Genomic DNA, 16,163 nt, shown 5'->3' with positions numbered 1-16,163 from the left:
AAATAAGGCACAGAGTGCTCCGCTGCTGCTGCAATAAAATGAGACAGGGCATGAATTGACACTCACAAGTTCCACGGACATGACGGAGAAGTCCGAGTGAAGACCCCCGAGGGAGGCACGGGAGGTTGTGCGCGTGTGGCTACGCTCGGCTCACGGGCTCAAGAGCGGGTTGCTAACCGAGGCTCGGTCGTTCGCTCGTACCGCCCGATGAGCGTGATGAGACGCGACAGACTACAATGCAGTCCTGCGCGGGTTTACGTGGCGGCGTCTCAATGCGACCGGCATCTCAGGACGCTGCACAGGAACAGTGGGCGTTGTTTGCTTTTGCGGAGAGAGGCGGTGAGTCATTGGCCGCGGAGTCCCAGACGATGGTGAGAACGCGCGACCTGACCGCCGTGCCAAGGTTGACTGAGGCCTTCGACAGAAAGCCTCGGATGCCAAAGTAGAGAACGCATGGTGGGGAGATGAGAGGTCTTGAAGACGGCGAGTGCAGGAGTGCCGGCTTGACATTGATTCGGTACTGGATTGGGAGCCAGCGGAGAGATCGGGGTGTAGGTGGAAGTGGGTGCGGGTGAGAAGTATGTTATGAAATGGTAGGTACATGAGTAGACCTTTGCGGATTTGTGCATCCGGATTGAGTTATTTGACTGCACCGACAATTGGAATTTCTGTTGGTGAAGGTGGACAATGCTGTTACTAGCTTTGGAATGATAAGGGTTGCGATATAAGTGCACGAGTGGCTACAGGGGTCACGTGACACCATTTGCGTACAACGCACGTGAATATAAAACCATCGATCGTTCCGCACGCGTCAAATCGATACCGATAGATTAACGTCGATGCGTTGGTGCACCACCAGTTGTTACGCCGTGCCGTGCGTCCACGTGCCACCCCCCCGTGAACGTAACGCCACCTCCGTTGGCGCGTTACATTATGTTATGCGGCGCGAGCGAAAGACGTAAGGATCCGTTCAACCGACGCCGTGGCCAAAGCGAACGAGACGCGACGACGGTTTCTTATTCCCCCCCCCCCGCACCCCGTTTTGTGTTGCTGCTGTGCGCGTGCAGGAGATGACCCACTCGTGGCCTCCCCCTCTGACCGCCATCCACACCCCCGGGCAGACGGAGCCCTCCAAGCTTCCCTTCACCCACATCCCTCCTCCTCCCGCCAAGGTCAGTCTCATTCAAGTACAGTGTCTCTGCGGGAGCCAAGTTGATGCGGTGCCAAACTGGCGCGGCCTCGCCGGGCGGTTTTCCCAGCTCTGCGCCGCGGCGCCATCGGCGGCGGCCGTGGCGGCCGCTGCGCTCGCGTTCACCCGCTCCGTGATATTTGCGCGAGGGTCACCGGGCTGGCGTGGCCTTGCCCGGGGGGCTCTACGGTCGTGAGGCTCGGCGGGTGGGTTTTGACCGTCGCAGGGGGTCTGTGGCCGCGGCGTCTCGAGTTCTTCGCCAGGGTTTTGTGGCGGCGGTGGCGGTGATGAATGTGCGTCGCCCCGAGAGGTTTATTTCTCTTCCGTCGGTATCTTCGCGAACATTTCCGCACGTATATTTTTTCGCGTCGTTTGTTAAGTTTCCTGTGTGCGGCGGAGGAGGGGGGGGGGCTCTGTGCCAGGAGACGCCGGGATAAATTTCTACACGTTTGCTGCATTGCGAAGCCCTGCCCAAAGCTCGGCAGAGGCTGTGAAAAAAAATGTCTCTTGGCTACGAGAACCGCAGGGAAAGCTTAAATGTTCTGAGTTCTCATCCTGTTGATTCAGTGTGAAAGGCCACCATTTGCATATTACACCCCGCTGGTTCACATCTTCATTGCTCACCACCCAAATTTACGTTTAAACAACTGCCAAGGTCCATCCACAGAGTCGTGAGGATGACCCCCGCTTCCTTCCCACCCCCCTCCACGCCTCGTGGCACCGGCGCGTTACGAACGTGGGCGGCGCGCCCCAACCCCTCCCGTAGACGTCCGCAGCGGAGCCGCGGGGTCGCGTTCCTGCAAGGTTTTAATTTCGCTAAGCAGGTGGTGCCACGTCCCTATTCAGAGTTTACCGCCGCGTTGTTTACACAACAACTTCAAACGGGGGTAGGTGGGGGGGGGCAGCAATTTTGTCAAATCCAGTTAAGGGTTTGACTGATTTTAGCTGGCACGAGCCGGCCGTGGGTCACGTGACACATCGAAACAAATACATTGCGGTCGCTAATTGCTTTCTCTCCCGCTGCTCCTGCAGGACGCTCACATCAACTCGGGTTACGGTGGACAGAGTAAGTTTCTTCACGTCGCAATATTTTTTTGTTCACACACCCCCCTCCCACCCCACGCCTTACCCCCCTCCCCCGCATCCCCCAGGTCCTCACGCATGCGAGGAAATAATTTACATCAGCCCACCCCAGTTACTGCTTTCGCAATGTGCATATTTTACAGTAAAGAGTTACTTTGCTAACAGATTGTAAAAAAAAAATATATCAACAAATACATGTATATAATTGTGGGCGGCCGGGTATTTTATGCAACATTATCGCTGTTGCTTCCCACACGAGGTGTGGTGATGTCATTGGAATTGGTGGTGGTGACCTTTTGCCCTTGTCCTTGATTTTCTACCCTTGCCACTAATAGCGTTAATCGCCTCACACTCGATAGAGAATCGTAATGGACGCGTCATGGCTTCCACCTCAAAGGTGCCGTCACGAACGTTTTTTTATTTTTTCAATTGTGTCCACAGAGCGACACGACACGGCAGCAAGCCAGCCACCAAATGTGGCGGATCACAAATCGTGAGTCTGGAATTACTCTTATTTTCTCTCTCTCTCTCTCTGCCGCACATCGTGTGACGTTCCAACGCTGGGGCTCACTTCTTTTTTGCACGCCCGCATGCCATCTGTCGCGATGCTGGGGGTTTCTCTGCCACGGTTTTGTCGGCACGCGCGTGAGTGTCGCCGTTTTGACGAGGCGGGGATTGAAGGCTTTCAAATCTCTCGCGCGTATCTCTGGACACTTTTCCCTTCACCGCGCCCCCTCCCCTCCCCATGCGTGCTTATTGAGAGCTCGTGGCTTACCGAAGCTTAGAGTACACGGTGACATTAATATTTTTATACCCATTAAGTTTTGCTCACCGTTGTACATGAAAGTCCTTTCACAACTGGTTCAGTGTGCATACGAGCAGTTTGACAAAGGGTTCGGAGCGTGCCCCACACACACACACATGCCACATGGGATGTTCCTTTGCGCTGCCTGGCAGAGAAAGTGAGCTGAACCTCAGCAGATGATTCTTTAAATAACAATCGTGCATGCTGGCTTTTAAATGTGGCATCTTGGCAGAGCATTACATCCCACTATCAATAAGTGCTTACATTTTTGGAGAGGTTTGGGCTTTGCGTGGATTCATAATAAAATGGAGCGGACTAAAAACATTTTTTTAAAGATATTTTTTGAAGACTTGGGGAAATAAATCACAATACCAAAAACACAGCGGACGATTGTTGTTGCGCCAAGGGAGTGCTGCTCCAGTCGCCTCTCATCCCCGTACGCCTGACCCGAGGCTTCCACATGGGTGGCCGTGACTGTCAGGATCCTTTGAAAGCACCGATATGTTATTAAAACAATCATATGTACATAATGTCGGTTTTTTTGTGTACACTCACCCATATATATATCACCTAATCAAGTTGAAAATTACGGTGCTGTAAATATTTGACTTTGACTAAACCAACGTGGATTTTATACAAAAAAATTGTTTCTTCAAATTTGAGACTGGGGTTTTCTCTTATCCACTTCTGCATCCCAAGTCCTTATCCACCAGGCCTCACCGCGACCCCCACACCCTCCCAGACAGGATTAGAGGAATGGATGAGTGAAGGAATAACGTGGCCAACGCCGACCACAGCTCCGTGGCAACGAGCGGTCCTGGCCTGAGCGGGGCGATCGAGGCCAAAGCCGTTCGAACGTCGAGGTCGCACGCGGTGGCGGCGGCGGCGGTATCGGCGACGAACACGATCTTGGTCCACGTCACCTAGCTCGTGGGCACGTTGGGTCCCGGGAGGGCCAGTGTTTGGCATGCTGGAGGAAACCACATAGATAGAGCTCCTTGGAACTTTGCAGCCCCCAGCCTATAACACCTGGTATTCCCAGGCAGTCTCCCGTGCAACCACCAACCAGGTTTTACGCTGCTTAGCTTTCCAGATCCAGGCTGACGGTATTTTTTAAATTGAAATCGTGAGGTGTAAATCGTAACAACACCCCCACTCTCCCCAATACCCAATCGCTCACACGCAGCCCCAGCATCTTGCAGCCTCTTTCCGCGGCTAAACGGAGGTTAAATAAACGCTCTCGCTGTTGACGGAGCCCCAGTATTTGGCGGACGCGTCCTCTTCCCCCCCCCCGCCCCCCGATTGGTAAGCTCCAAAAAGTTAATTTATAGTAGGCGTTGAATTTTTTTCGAGATCGTTTGTCAGATCCGTGGAGAGCATTGTCTGATAGGAGAGAATGGGGTGGTTTTTTTGTATTAATGACCAACTTTGATGTCGCTGAGAAACAAAAAGAAAAACACGCTGAGACTTGCAAAGAGGGCTCCAGGGGAGGAGCGGGCCCGGCACGGCGGGGCGGCTCCGGCTCGCGTTGCCGCGTCTCAGCGCCGCGGTCACCCGTAATACAGGGTGGCCTGCAGCACCGTGTTTTTTAGGGGTGGACCCAGCCCCCCCCCCCGCTGCCGCCCCCCCTCTGCGTCTCTCGCTTTCATCTCTCCTCCCCCCCCCCGTCCGCTGTGGCCGGAGTGCCGCGAGGCGTGACGCTGAAGGATTTACGAGCCGACAACGTCACGTGTCTGGATTGTTATTTTTTCTGTCGCACGGGTGTTTTTTCGGACCCTGCAGGCTCAAAAGCAGCTCGCTGCTTAAAACTTTGACTCTGTTTGTTGTTTTTTTATGATTACTTTTATTATAAAGTAGGAGCAGATAGTGCTGTTGTCAAAGCATTGACATTAACATTCGGACGATAGTTAAATCCCTGTCTGACATTAACTCAGCCCATCTCTCCTCTCGAGTCGATGGTTGAGTACTCCCCTTGTAGGAAGCCAACCGTAATCTTAACGTGAAGAGACAAGCCCCTGCCATAGGAATATGGAGTTTCCACCAATGACTCAGGCCAGTCAGCAGAGAAGAGCGATGCCAACAGCAGTTGTTTGAGCAGTAAGATACTTCCATGTACTTTGACTTAAAATTCTGTAGGCATCAAGTCATGAGAATCCAGTAGTTGACACCATTTTCAAACCTGATATATTTTTTTATTCTCAGAGCTTGAATTCACCTCTCAGGACCATATCTTAATGCGACGGGTTTGTTGTGCCCCTTATTGTTGACCGGGCTCAGACCATGAACTCACTACGGTGGCTGAATCTCGCATGAGAGCCCAGGATCCCAGCAGATCCCGCTCATTGCTCTGACTTCTGAGCCACCACGGCCTCCTGTCCTATTTATAATTTCAGTGAAGCACCAAATTCCGGATGGACACTCGCAATACACGGATGTCACTGTTGGCCGTCGCATTACTCGCCGTGCACAAAGCAGCTGATTGGAAGGTCGAGTCGTCTCAGTCGCTGGGAGACGCTGATTCATTCCGACCCATCGCATTGAGTGCCACACAAGGCTGGCGTTTGGCGAACTCTGTTCAAACATCCGGTGCGGTCTGCCGCGTGTTTCCCGAATGTCTGCAACCGAGTGTGGGTGGTGGAACGGAATCGGAATAAAAACTGATGACGTACACGTTGACACGACATCAGTTGACACGTACGTCATCTTTCTCTATTCTAACCACGAACGGACGATGTCCGCCTTGTCGGATCGGAGAGCCCTAATTGGTTCATCATTATTGCCGTCTGCGTTCTGCCGATCTGCCTCCGTTGCTTGCACACGTGCGTGTGCACCTGGACGACCTCGGTAATTGAGCCTCATAAAGACACAGCAGCGCACGCACGCGCATGCGTGCACACGCGTGCACACACGCGCGCGTACACACACACCGCCACGGTCCGCCTGCGTTTATGATGACAGCGCTGTCGGAAAGACGGATCACGCGCGGGTGTGTTTTTTTATCAATGACCTTCGAAGCAGGTCTTTAGACTCGCTTGCATATTTGTTTTTTCCACTTATCTATCGCCGTAGTTGTTTTTCTCGCTTTAATAACGCGGCACCTCCGAGATCGTAACAGATGACGCGTCGTTCCGGCCAACGGCGTCGCGTTCAGTGAGCGCCGCGTCTCAGAATCCGGTCAGCGACGGCGTCGGCGGTCACCCGCGCCACTCCTCCACCTCTGCGCGGATTTCGCCCTGCGTCCGTTTTGACAGAGGGGCGAATCGTGCTGGCTGTTGCTTGGCCTTCACGTGGCTTTAGTTAGGGTTCGCTGAACCCAAGCGGGATCACGATGATGCGAAGGGAGGGAGGGTTGGGGTTTGTTGGCGGGGGGGAGGCTGGCGTCGCCGAGGAAGGGGAGGTTACGAATGGCTGGGTGCCAAGTCAAACAGCGCTGGGCAGAAGCGCGCGGGCACACGCACATGCACAGGCACGCGCACGCAAACACCGCAGCAGCAGCAGAAGCGAGTGGAACACAAGTGACGCACACACACTCTGCCCTTTACGCTCACGCCATCAGCGGCGGCTCCCCGAGCGTGGCTGGATGGCGGGGGGCTCGTGACCAACAGGATACTCGACGTCTTGGAAATTGGATGCATCGCGGCGTCCACGATGGATGCGCTGGGCAGCGAAGATGAGTCACCGAGTGGGATTAAGGAATTGGACTGCGGCGTTTTTAAGTGAGCTCGCCTACGCTTTGTAAAAATCGTACTCTCAAAACAATGACGCTCCGAAAGAGGAAGCCGAAATTGAATATCACGAGGGTTTGTTGACATTTCTTCGAGCGGTCTTTGTCCATATCTGTAAGGCCCTTCGCTGGTATTAGTTCAGCCACCATAGTTGTCACTCGGACAATGATGTGTTAGGTGTAGATTACAATGTCAGTTCTGGTGGTAGCGCATCCCGTGTGTAGCCGGGCATGATGGTAACACGGTGCTTAGGAGTCAGAGTTGGTGGGTCGCAGAGATCATCTTGTGCATGAGACATCCAGTCTGCAGGGCTGTGATGTACAGCAAGTCGTTTTCAGACCTATCTGTACGAATGAAGCGTTGTCGCTTCGCACGAATGGGTTTTCTCCATGCACTCTGGTTGTGTCCCGCGTGTAAAGGGTAAAGGTGCAGCCCTGCAATTGCTCGCTCACGCCACTATTGGCGGAAGGGCCTCCGCTTAGAGTATTGAAACTCCGCCAGGCAATCGACTGGGGCAGCTATGGTGGGATACAGGTGTCACCACTTGTGGCAGGCACTGTGACTCTTTGGGAATGTACGTGTACACCCACAGCCCTTTTGTCAATCCACTGCTGGATGAAGGGTTTATTTGACCATACTTCACCACTCTGGTCAATGCAGGTTGGTGAAGGTGTGAAGCATAAATCTGAGATAAATATTATTTGTTGAGATTAGTACGAATATTTCTTGGCTGCTATACATTTCCACACGATAAGCCACTTGGTTGAGCTATTATTTGTGGCAGGTCACTTCTGAAAAAGATCTACATAGCTAAGTGGGCTTTACCTGGCTCAATAGAATGTTAGTATAGTTTTTAGTTTATTTTGGCCTCTTCTTCCACGCTTGACTGACGTCTAGCCACGTATGAAACTGTTCTGAAAAAATGGATTGGCTGACCATTGCAATGCAGGAGGACAGCCAGGAAAATTATCCTGAGAGATCATTGAGGCTTTTCTCTGTTAAAAACAAGGAGAAAAAGAAACCTGTCAGTGACAGTGATAGCAATCTTCGTTCATTTCACTCAACCGGCATTTTGCCTCTGCAACTTATTTCCCCTGCCTCGAAAAAAATCCACGAGCGTGTGACCCACACGTCCTGGCATCCACGGCGTCCCTCCGGCAGGGGCCCAAGATTTACATCATCTTGGCAAGTCGCGGTTCGTGACACGCCGATAATCAAGAAATGAAGTTCGATCGATAGACAGAAGGAAAAGAAAGAGAGAGACAGACGCATCTGAAGACAAAGGGGATCTTGGGCAGACGGCCCGGAACCTCAAAAAGCCACGCAGGGGAAAACGAGTGGCAGACGTTCTGACGCACGCTGCTCGGATTCCATGAACAGCTCGCGGGGCTCGCCTGAGCCGTAAAAAAAGAAAAGAAACGGACGAGTGTTCGTGGCAGGGCGAATGCGTATTTCTGCGGCGGCACAGATGTGCGGTGTGCACCGGCGGAGAAACGGAGAGGCTCGTCTGCATTCACGGCACGCCGGCCGCGAAGGGTGGGTGGGCGACGGGCGGAAAAAAAAATGTTGGTGATATTTATTTTTTGTCGTCTGCCACTTCTTCTTATTCTGCTGCTGCTGCTGCTGGAGGTGCCCTCGGGCACCGGGCTGTGAAATTCCGCACCGCCGGGCTGCGTTCCGGTCACTGTGATATTTGAGAGACAAGTTCGCTATTGTGCAGGGATGTAGCATTGGTCGTCATCAATTATGGTGTGTCTCAGAATTCACCGGCGGAACGATCAGTGTTTTTCATCTCGCAGCGGAAGGCGAGAGACAAAAGCAGTGAGCGTGATATTTGAAATAAAAGGGCCCCCTTGTAAATGGGTGTCTCGTTAGTTGACGTCACGTACAGAGCATCCGAGAGCTCACCGGTTCATTACTTCATTTCCTTTATACCAACCAGGCAAGAGCCCATTTGAGAATACAAGTTTCTATTTCAACGGAGACCTGTGTTAGAGAGAAATAAAAGAGTAAAATCCAATCGAACAATGATGAAGGTTACATGTGAACGTGAAGTGGCAGAAACTAAGCCTGTTTAGAATTTCATCAAGTCAAAAATGTTAGCGCCATCAAAAAATCAACACGAAGCAAAGAAGAAGATAATAAGTTACCGAGGCAGAAGCCAAGCGTAAGAGCATTTGCTGCTCGAATTTTCCAAGCGGGAGAATCAAATTTATCACGAGAGACCGATCGAGAGAAACCGGGCGTGAATTGTCAATAAGAGAGAGACGCCCAGCCGTCGCAGGTGTTTTCCAGACGATAGGTCTTTGTTCCTCTCTTCAGGCTCAAAAAGAGGGAAAAGCAGAATGCGTCGACGAACGTCACGTCCGCGCCCCCCGCAATGAAGACGCGCCTGCAGCGCGAGTGCGTGACTGCGGGGACAGCAGCAGCAGCAGCAACAAAAACGACACCATCCTTATCTGCAGCGGGCAGGCGATCCGTTCCGTTGAGCTCAGCCATCGCGAGCGACGGCCGCGTCCGGCATTGCGAGCAGCGTCGCAGCGGCGGCGCCGGGGGTGGTGGAGGGGGGGGTCAGCGCGGCGGGCAGGAAGGAGCGCCGGGCTGCCTCGCCTGAGGGAGGCGACGCGCACTCGAACGTTATTTCGGATCGTTTCTGCTCGTGTGCGTCACGTTGGCCCTCCTCCTTCTTGGGGGGAACTACGCGATCGTTTCGCCGGAGGAAAAGGGCGAGCCGTGCCACCGATGTTGGTTCCGTTCGGCGTTCATGGGGAATAATTTTTTGTTTTATTTAGTCGAGGAGTGAAGACGACTCCCCAGGAGCCAGGAAAAGCCGCAGGCAGACGGGAAAGGCAGCAGCCAGGTGGTGAGCTGGTGCGAAGAAAACATTTCCAAACTTTGCGATCCTCTTTATATGAAGATATGGGAGGAAAATTCATGCATACGAGGGGGCCCTGTGGGCGAGCCAGGGGGTATGGCTCCTCTTCGACATCCACGGGAAGGGAGTTTCAGGACGTTCGTGTGATCCACAAACCCTTGTCCTCCACAGTGCTGCATTCCACGCATCCGTAGCCACCACCACCGCCTGGCTAAATAGCCAGTCACGCTTTGGTATTCGGTGGCTCCGTCGTAGTCATTGTCACGGCCGATGTGTTCGGTCCACTCGCAGTCACTGGCTGACCGAAATAAAAACACTTCACCGTAGAATAATTTTTCCGTCGACGAAAACGAACGCCGGGGTTTCCACGTCGCGGTGACGCTACTGTGTGTGGGACGCGACGGAGTCCGGCGGCTCGCGGCGCCAGGCTCGGGCTACGCGGGCGCCGCCTGCCGCCCCCGCCGCCGCTGCGTTGTGCAACGCCGCCCGCAGCCGGATGGCAGACGAGTTGCGCTTCACCTGCCGCCCGCAGGAATATGTACAAAATAAAAGCCGCGGATTCCCGTAAGCGCCCGTCAATCAGCCCGTCGCTTCACAAATAAACAAACGCCCCGTGCGTAGGCCTCACTGCCGCACGTGTATCCCACGCGCGTCTCCAACGTGGACGTGTGCGGAATGATAAGGCATTGTCACGATCGTCATCATCGTCGTTATCAGCCATGATTTATCCGCTGCCGGATAAAGACGTCTTCAAGCCGTCGCCAGGCTCGCGGTCTCGTGACGCAACAATCCATCCTAAAAAGTCATTTGTTGACCTTCATGTTTTTCCAAAGTGGTTTGTCATCATTCAAAAACCTTTCCACCCCCCCCCCCCCAAGAGAATAAGTCTCTTGACGTTCTCTTACGAACATCACCTCGATGCACCAAGCCCTCCATGAAAGATTATAAAGCCAAGTCTTGTATGTATTTTGAACCAACTTTTTTTTTTTCACCATACATAGCCAACCGTGCTAATCGGAGGTGCGGGAAGTCTTGAATGGTCTGTCAAGGTAAAAAGGTGAAGGCACAGCCCAGCAATTGCTTGTTCATGCCACTGCTGGTGGAATTGCCTCCACTTCAAATGAGTTCTAGAGCGAGCGCCTCTAGGGAGTAATTGGCCTACTCATCCACACTTTGTCGGACAGTCTTGGAAGAGGTGGGAGATGGCATGGAATTGCAACTCCATTCGTTTCAGCACGGAGTCATGGTCGGAGCGGAAGGGAAACAGTGTTCAACGTCACGTGGGATGATCTCGTCAATAAAGAGAAAATCACCTCCGTACGTTGAATAACCAACCACAGAATGCCTACCTATTACGCAAGGATTGTGCTGTCAATATGCAAATAAGTTTATTTTATTCGTCGCGATACATTACAGCCCTTTGCAAATCCACTGCTGGATGAAGGCCTCCTCCCCACAGTGCGTTGGTCATGGGGGTCGTTTGACCATACTTCACCACGGCTGCTTAGTCCTGGTTGTTGACGGGGTGGAGGGGGGGTACGTGGGGTACCGGGACCGATACAGATATTGCCACTGCTGATAGGCACGGCCATCAAACAAACTCGGGTCGCTGGGTTCATAACACCGTGCGCGTACCCACCGCCCAGCCGCTCGCCACACGCATACAAGTATCCGTTTGCAATATGTATCGACGGTACTATGTATTCATAAAATGTGTTAATCAAGTGTCTGCTTTGGGCCATCTGGCGCTTAAAGCAGTCCCCAGCAGTTTGCTTGACAGGGATTCGAATAATAAAGTCAGCGGATACATTGTGAATTAGCCATCGGAGCGAGCCGTGTGGATATGGGCGCCAATCCGTGGGCGCGCGAGCGAGCGGGGGGCACGGCGATCGGTGCCATATGGTGCCCGGTGTAGTCAGGGCATCGGGAGCCGGCTGGTTACCATGGCTGCGCGGTTGCCATGGCGACGGGATAGTGGGTTGCCGCGGACGATGGAGCGCCGAGCCGTGTCTTCCTGGCCCCGTCTCTACGCCATATGGCCCGTGTTTGCGCTGAGCCCTGGCAGAGCCACCGCCAGTGCCCCGTGCCTGGATGTGCAACCGCTACCGCGTATCCTGTCTTGGTGGTGGGAGGGAGGGAGGGGGGTCAACGGCATAGCACCTGTGTGTGTGTGCGTGTGTCTATGGGGAGTGGTGGTGCAGCGGTTAGCACGCTGCGCTACGAACCTGGCGACCCAGTTTGGATTCCCGCTCACGGCCATCGCCAGTGACGATTATTTGAACCGGTGCTGGGCCTCCCCTAGGTTGACTCAGCCTCAAATGAGTACCTGGTGCGATGTGTAAACATCGCCACTGGGGATACAAAGGCGGCCGGGCGTGGTGTTGGCCACCCACCCCCTCTTGTGCCGTGCCGGCCTTCATAGGTGCTCGCTAACAGCACTTTGAGGCTGAGTCGACCTTAGGCAGGCACAGGACCGATTCAGATATTTGTCACCTATGTTGGCCGTGAGCGGGAATCGAACTCAGGCTGCCGGGTTCATAGCGCAGCGTAGCGCTAACTGCTACGTTCTTGCTCAAATCTTTTTTACCTTTTGTTTTTTAAATATGCAAGAAATGTCATTTACAATTTATTTCATGGGTTAGGCCACGTACAGAACTGACCAGAGTTTTGTGTCGCTAAGTTCCTGCCAAACAAACGCAATTGTCAGGCGGTACATGAGCGCTTAACGACGCGCCAATTATGATCATTTTTAAATCTCACTCGCCGGTCAGTGGAAGAGCAAATCTCACAACGAAATTTGGCTCAATTGTATACGCGATGTTTCACTTGAAGAAACATCAAACATCACCAGAACACGGTCCAGGAAGTCAGAATAAACAAATGCAGGAAATCAGATGGACTTTTATTTTCATCGTAAATGATGGATGCAAACACCTGCACGTTTAAAATAGAAAATCGCTTCCAGAAAGAAAAGTGTCCAGATTGCATGAGCGTATAATTCTCCCCTCTTGCGATATGTTGAGGTCTTTTTTTCTTTTTTCATCTCATGATACGTCCCCGCTTGTTGTAGCTCGGAGGTGGCGACCCTAAACGTCACAGACACGCGGAGTTCTGCCGATCCTCTCCTCCGCCCTCCCGGCCACCCCCTCCTCCCCATCTCCCGCTCGTTGTCCACTCGAGGGTTTTACTCCCACCCCCCCCCCCCCCCTCTTTTGACGGTGTGACTCTCCGTGCCAGAAAAATACACGCAAGGTGAGAAAGGATGAATCGCAAGCGAGATGCTCATTTGGTAATTGAATTACTCGGCCGTGCGTGCGTACGTGGGCTTGCGCCAAATCGCGAGAAGGCCTCCGTTGCCACGCGCGTTGAGGGCTGCTGAGGCCACTTCCCACCCGGCAACCATGTCGCCCCCCGCCACTCGGCAGGGTCCGGCCTGGTTAGGCTTTTTCGGGGGGGCGGGGGGGGGGGGCAGGAGACGGCGGGTACCGCGATGGATTATTTTAATCCATCCGTGCAGAGACTTCAGCGTCTTTTCTTGACCGCTCTGGGTTACTCCCACACGAAGGCAAGCACTCACTTTCGGAACATGGCCAAACATCCAAATGTAGCAGAACTCTCCGGAAACAACGAGGCGAGGCTTGCCCGAGGTAAATAATCGGCTGCAGCGCGGGTGGTGCTCGCGCAGCCTTGCAGCATCGCAGCACGCAAGGTGGCGATGTCTTCGGGAGGCGTTCATCCAGCAGCAAATAGTTCATGACTCGTGGCAATGATGACAATTGTCAATATCCAGCAGCTCATCATGGTGACGGAAAATATCTTCGGCTAGGTTTTGTTTATTTATTTTGGTGCTCACCAGAGCAGATGCTCGAGGTGTGTGAAGAGCCAGCTAATTGCCTTGTTGAAGAAGTCACAAGTGAAGGCATGAGTCACCAAAAACTATCGGAGAAAACTCATGTTGAAAACGATACACTTTGTGCAAATGCTTTTTTAAACAAAGCATCTTTCACTTTTGACGCAGTTACTATTAGCGAGCACCTGTTGAGGCCAGCACAACACATAATGGGGTGATGTATCCGATTACCACGCTGGCCGCCTTTGTCTCTCCAGTACCGATGTTTACACCCCGCACCATATAATTTACAGCTGAGGCGACCTAGGGGGAGAGGCGCAGGACTGGGATCAGATATCTCTCGCCACTGACATTGGGTGTGGCCAGGAATAGAACTCAAAGTTGCTGGGTTCGTAGCGCAGTCCGCTACAATCGCTTCCACCGCTCGCCACAGCGCAGACTGCGCTCACTGCGCTCACAGACATTGCTCTGTGAGACTGTCTGTGCAACGCCTTATAAAGACTGAAAGAATCTCACGCTCTGAGCCAATGTACACCGCCGAAGCTTGCTCACGCTGTGAAATCTTTTTGGTGGCCAATTCTGATCGTGAATGATATCTCTGGCCACGATTACGCAACGAAATATTGCTTCCCCCCCCCCGCCCGCCCCACGCACTTTAAACAGCCGCCAAGCCCTCCATTTGGCTGCAAGTCTGTGAGAGTGTTTTTTTTTCTTTTTTGGAAGAGGAAACCTTTTTCCTCCTCGCTTCTTAAGGGTTCAATTATCCGGGAGGCATTATAGGCGATCTTGCTTATTTACAGCGCCATTAACCATTTGGTAAATTACGGTTAATGGGTTATGAGGAGGCCGCGGCGGTGGCTTGAGGAGTGTTTGTTTGACGAGGCCTTTGCATCGCAAATGGCCCCGCAAGTCGCAGCCGCGCCGACGCGGCTGCCAAGCCGTCGGCTGCCCCCTGACCTCGCGGCCTGGAAGGAAAAAAATAAATGTCATCGCGCTCATTTAACGCGTGCACTTAGAGGGCGTCAATCATCGCGATTTTAAAAATGCCCGTCGTCCTTTTGACGAAGGAGGAGGACATTATTTTTGCGCGTACGTTCAGAGCAAGAGAGTGCCTGTTCGGTGGTTCTCTTTCCTACCGTCTTAAATTGTCGATGACCATCGGGGATGAGATGCAAATACCGCTCTCTATTTCGGAGTGACCCGTTCGTGAGTGAGTCTACTTGGTATTCAAGCACAAACGAGTAATGTTTAACAGGCGGATTGTGGTCTGACAGTCGAGGGGTGATGTCGCGGTTCGGGTTTTTTTTCATTTATCCAATTAAGTAATTTGCGAGTTAATCCATACAATTTGGCAAATGTGGACGGTGACGCCGGCACACATGAGCATCACGTCAGGGGGATCTTTGTCATCCGCCTGCGGATTGAACGGCGCGAGGCTTTTTGGTCACCACGCCCCTCGATGATTAACCGGGGCGGCCTTCGACTCCACACCGCCAACCACCACGACGAGCGGCGAGCGCGCTACCGCTCGGCCCCGCCCGGGCCCGTCCAGCGCCTCTGCGCGACGACGCCGTCCCATTTAGCGGAGTGTCCGAACGTTTCGCTGTCGACGGTGGTGGGTGGTGGGGGGTTGGTTGGTGACTGCGCGTTCAGTGGCGTCTCTACGAAGCCGAGGCAGACGTCTTCACTTCCCCGCGTGCCTGCGAGCCACCGCCGGTCATTCAGTTGCATAGCGGCTATTTACAAGGTGGTTGTTTATTTTAAATAAAACAAAACAGGGGCAGACTTTTATATATATAATTACCATTATAGATTTCTGCCGTAAAGCTGCGTACTTTGTTTATAAGGAGTCTTGATTTACAATGGTATCGCCGCTCACAAACAGATGGTGTGCTTTTTCAATGTGATTAATTCTCTCTTCAGAGTGCTTTCTTTTTATACGTAAAAAAAACCCCACACGGACTAATAATGTCATACTACATCGAGCAATTGGAAGTGCAGTGTGTCGGTACAATATAAAACATAACATCGGTCAAGTGCCAGGCCAGCTGTGCCTGTGCGTGCGGGGTTCTAACGGCACCCGACTCTGTCCACAGCGGTTCACCGAGTCCTGGGATTAAAGGAAACGTAACGGCATCTCGGAGCGCCATTCGTCTCTTTCAAACCACGCTTTTTGCATAACCCGCGCGCACCCTGGGGATGAAGTTAAAGAGGGAATTTGACAGGTCTTAACCGTTTCGCAATGTGTAGTTCTCCGACGTGGTTTTTATTTTGCGTGTGTTTGTACCCGGCGTGTCGTTTCGTGACGACGGCGCCGCGCTACGTGCCACGTGCCGGAAGCTTCTTCAAATTCGGCTCCTTGAAGCCATCCCACTGACCGCGAGTGCCACGCACACCGAGCTGTGATGGGGATCGCAAATCCTTTGATTCTGTTCAAGTAATGATGACACACATATTGCACTCATTCGACACAACAAAGTGCTCGCCACAAATGAACCACAACACCTCGCTGATCTCGTCACGGAGCATCAACCATCACGCGACACTCCGGTGGTCCTCCTCGCAGCAGCGGCTTTTGTCAATTGATAAAAAGAACGGTCACCGCATCGAGCGGCGCTGCGCTTCTCCGGCCGTCT

General features: G+C 52.9%; 1 protein-coding gene across 1 annotated transcript in view; it reads left to right on the top strand.

Annotated features, from left to right (window-relative positions):
• The window catches only part of AFF3 (ALF transcription elongation factor 3), a 147,622-nt gene that overhangs the window by 90,875 nt on the left and 40,584 nt on the right, over positions 1-16,163 (top strand). The window contains exons 6-8 of the mRNA XM_078863417.1: positions 1,068-1,172; positions 2,222-2,255; positions 2,714-2,765. Coding sequence (XP_078719543.1) covers positions 1,068-1,172; positions 2,222-2,255; positions 2,714-2,765 — 191 coding nt within the window. The remainder of the gene's footprint in view (positions 1-1,067; positions 1,173-2,221; positions 2,256-2,713; positions 2,766-16,163) is intronic.

This window comes from Lampetra fluviatilis, chromosome 15 (genome assembly GCF_964198595.1).
Source record: "Lampetra fluviatilis chromosome 15, kcLamFluv1.1, whole genome shotgun sequence".
In the NCBI taxonomy this organism is placed as follows: domain Eukaryota; kingdom Metazoa; phylum Chordata; class Hyperoartia; order Petromyzontiformes; family Petromyzontidae; genus Lampetra; species Lampetra fluviatilis.
Note: the sequence above shows the minus strand (reverse complement) of the source record. Positions and strands in the feature narration are given on the sequence as shown.